The following is a 1,918-nucleotide window of genomic DNA, read 5'->3' on the forward strand; positions in this document are numbered from 1 at the left end:
TATAGCTTGGGTTAGGGATCCCAACCCTTCTTTCCCCAGCTGCCATACTACTTCTGTAGGGACCAGGTCCAGCCCTACAGCCTTCTTTTTGACTTTTCTCACAGCCTTTAATACATTTGCCTCACCAAACATCTCATCAGCTTCGTCCACCTCTCCAGCGGGGGTGTATTCACCATTCCACACCTCCCCGTTGTGAGGAGTTGTAATAAAAAGTTTCTGAACGTTATCTAGTACCTGCTCTAGACACTGAAAAGTAGGTGCTGATCTTCCCTTTATCTTGTTTATGATCCATTTATAAGGCTTCCCCCATGGGTCCTGGTCAACCGATTTAATGAAGGTGAGCCATGTTTCATTTTTCGCTTTTTTTATCACCTCCTTGAGATTCCTTTTTTTGTCCTTATATGTGTTTTTCAATTTTATTATTACATTGTTAGGTGCCTGCTTTGCCCTGGCACGTTGAAATCTCCTTCTAGCACCGACTACTTCCTTCCTGGCCTTGGCCGTGTTTAGATTCCACCACCATACTCCCTTTCTTGGATTGTGTGAGTGGTGAACCTTTTTACTCGCCTGCTTAACTAATAGGGTGATTTTATCTATATACATATCTACCTCGTTGGTATTTGTCATCTGAATTGGATCTGCTGTGCAGGACCATTCATGATATTTCTTGATGAAATCCTCAATGTTGAGCTTCGTTTCAATCGGTTGAGCTTGTGCCGGATCTTGGCGCGCGTCATTGCTCTTCCATTTGAAGATATGTCTTAAGTATCTATGGTCCGATGCTGTATATGTATTAAAAATTTCACTCTTCGTCAAGGCGGCTGCACAGTCCTTACCGTATATGATGATGTCGATAAGTGACTTGTGCCCATCCCTTTCAAAGGTAAAATCCCCTTTGCTCCTGATTGGCATCATGTCATATCTATTGGTAAGCTCCAGAATTTCATAGCCTCTACTGTCTGTCGTCTTGGACCCCCAGGTCACAGCCTTCGCATTAAAATCACCTGCAATGATCGTCATATCAGTTCCACCCCTAGACATTTCTCTTTCCAGCACTCTGATAATTTCCTGAAATTCCGACATTGTGATGTTAGGAGAGATATAGCAGCTAAAAATTTTGATTTCATTGACTTCTACAGCCACAATTCCTAAATCCTTGAAGAAGTTTTGTATATTGCAGGTCTTCTCCATCGTCGTCCGGGTGATCCAAATAGCAGCATCATTTTTAAGATCTCCGTACCAAGTGTCTAAAACCCGATACGGCTCCGAGATCACAACAATATTTATTTCGTTAGCTATTACGTATTGCGTCATGAGGTCTTGAGCCAACTTGCATCTATGCAAGTTAATCTGCAGGATCGTCAAATTATTTCGGAGTCCAGTCATCATATAAACTAAGGCGAATGTACGTATATATGTAAGTATATAAATATGTAATGTAAAATGTAGATATGCGGATGCCTAATATGTAACTATGTATAAAGATGTGTAAATATATAACAATGTAAATAGCTATGTAACAATATAAATATATAACAATGTACCTAAATATATAACAATGTAAATAGATATATAATAATGCGAATATATAACAATGTAAATAAATATATAACAATTTACAAGTATTTACAGGTATAACAATGCAATATAAATATGCAAATGTGTAAATAAATAAATGTGACTATGTATGAATATATACAAATATGTGAATATGTACTTTAAATATATAGATATATAAATAGATAAAGGTACACAAATAAATAAATTAAATAAATAGATAGACTTAGATGAGTATATAAATACGTGGGTAATACTACAATATACAAATATATAGAGATATAAATAGTTATTGGTCTCTTGTAGTCAGTTAGAAAAAATAAACTAAAAAGAGAAGACAAACGTCGACTATTGCACAGAG

At 36.7% G+C, this 1,918-nt stretch overlaps 1 protein-coding gene across 1 annotated transcript; it reads right to left on the reverse strand.

Moving 5' to 3' along the window:
* Positions 1-25: 25 nt before the first annotated feature.
* LOC144477500 (uncharacterized) lies at positions 26-1,386 on the reverse strand (the record flags this gene model as incomplete). The annotated part of the gene is made up of 1 exon (XM_078195225.1): positions 26-1,386. A coding segment is annotated over exon 1 (1,361 nt), but the record flags the coding sequence as incomplete, so codon positions are not given.
* Positions 1,387-1,918: the final 532 nt, after the last annotated feature.

The sequence above is a fragment of the Augochlora pura genome, unplaced genomic scaffold (genome assembly GCF_028453695.1).
Source record: "Augochlora pura isolate Apur16 unplaced genomic scaffold, APUR_v2.2.1 APUR_unplaced_1554, whole genome shotgun sequence".
Classification (NCBI taxonomy): Eukaryota; Metazoa; Arthropoda; class Insecta; order Hymenoptera; family Halictidae; genus Augochlora; species Augochlora pura.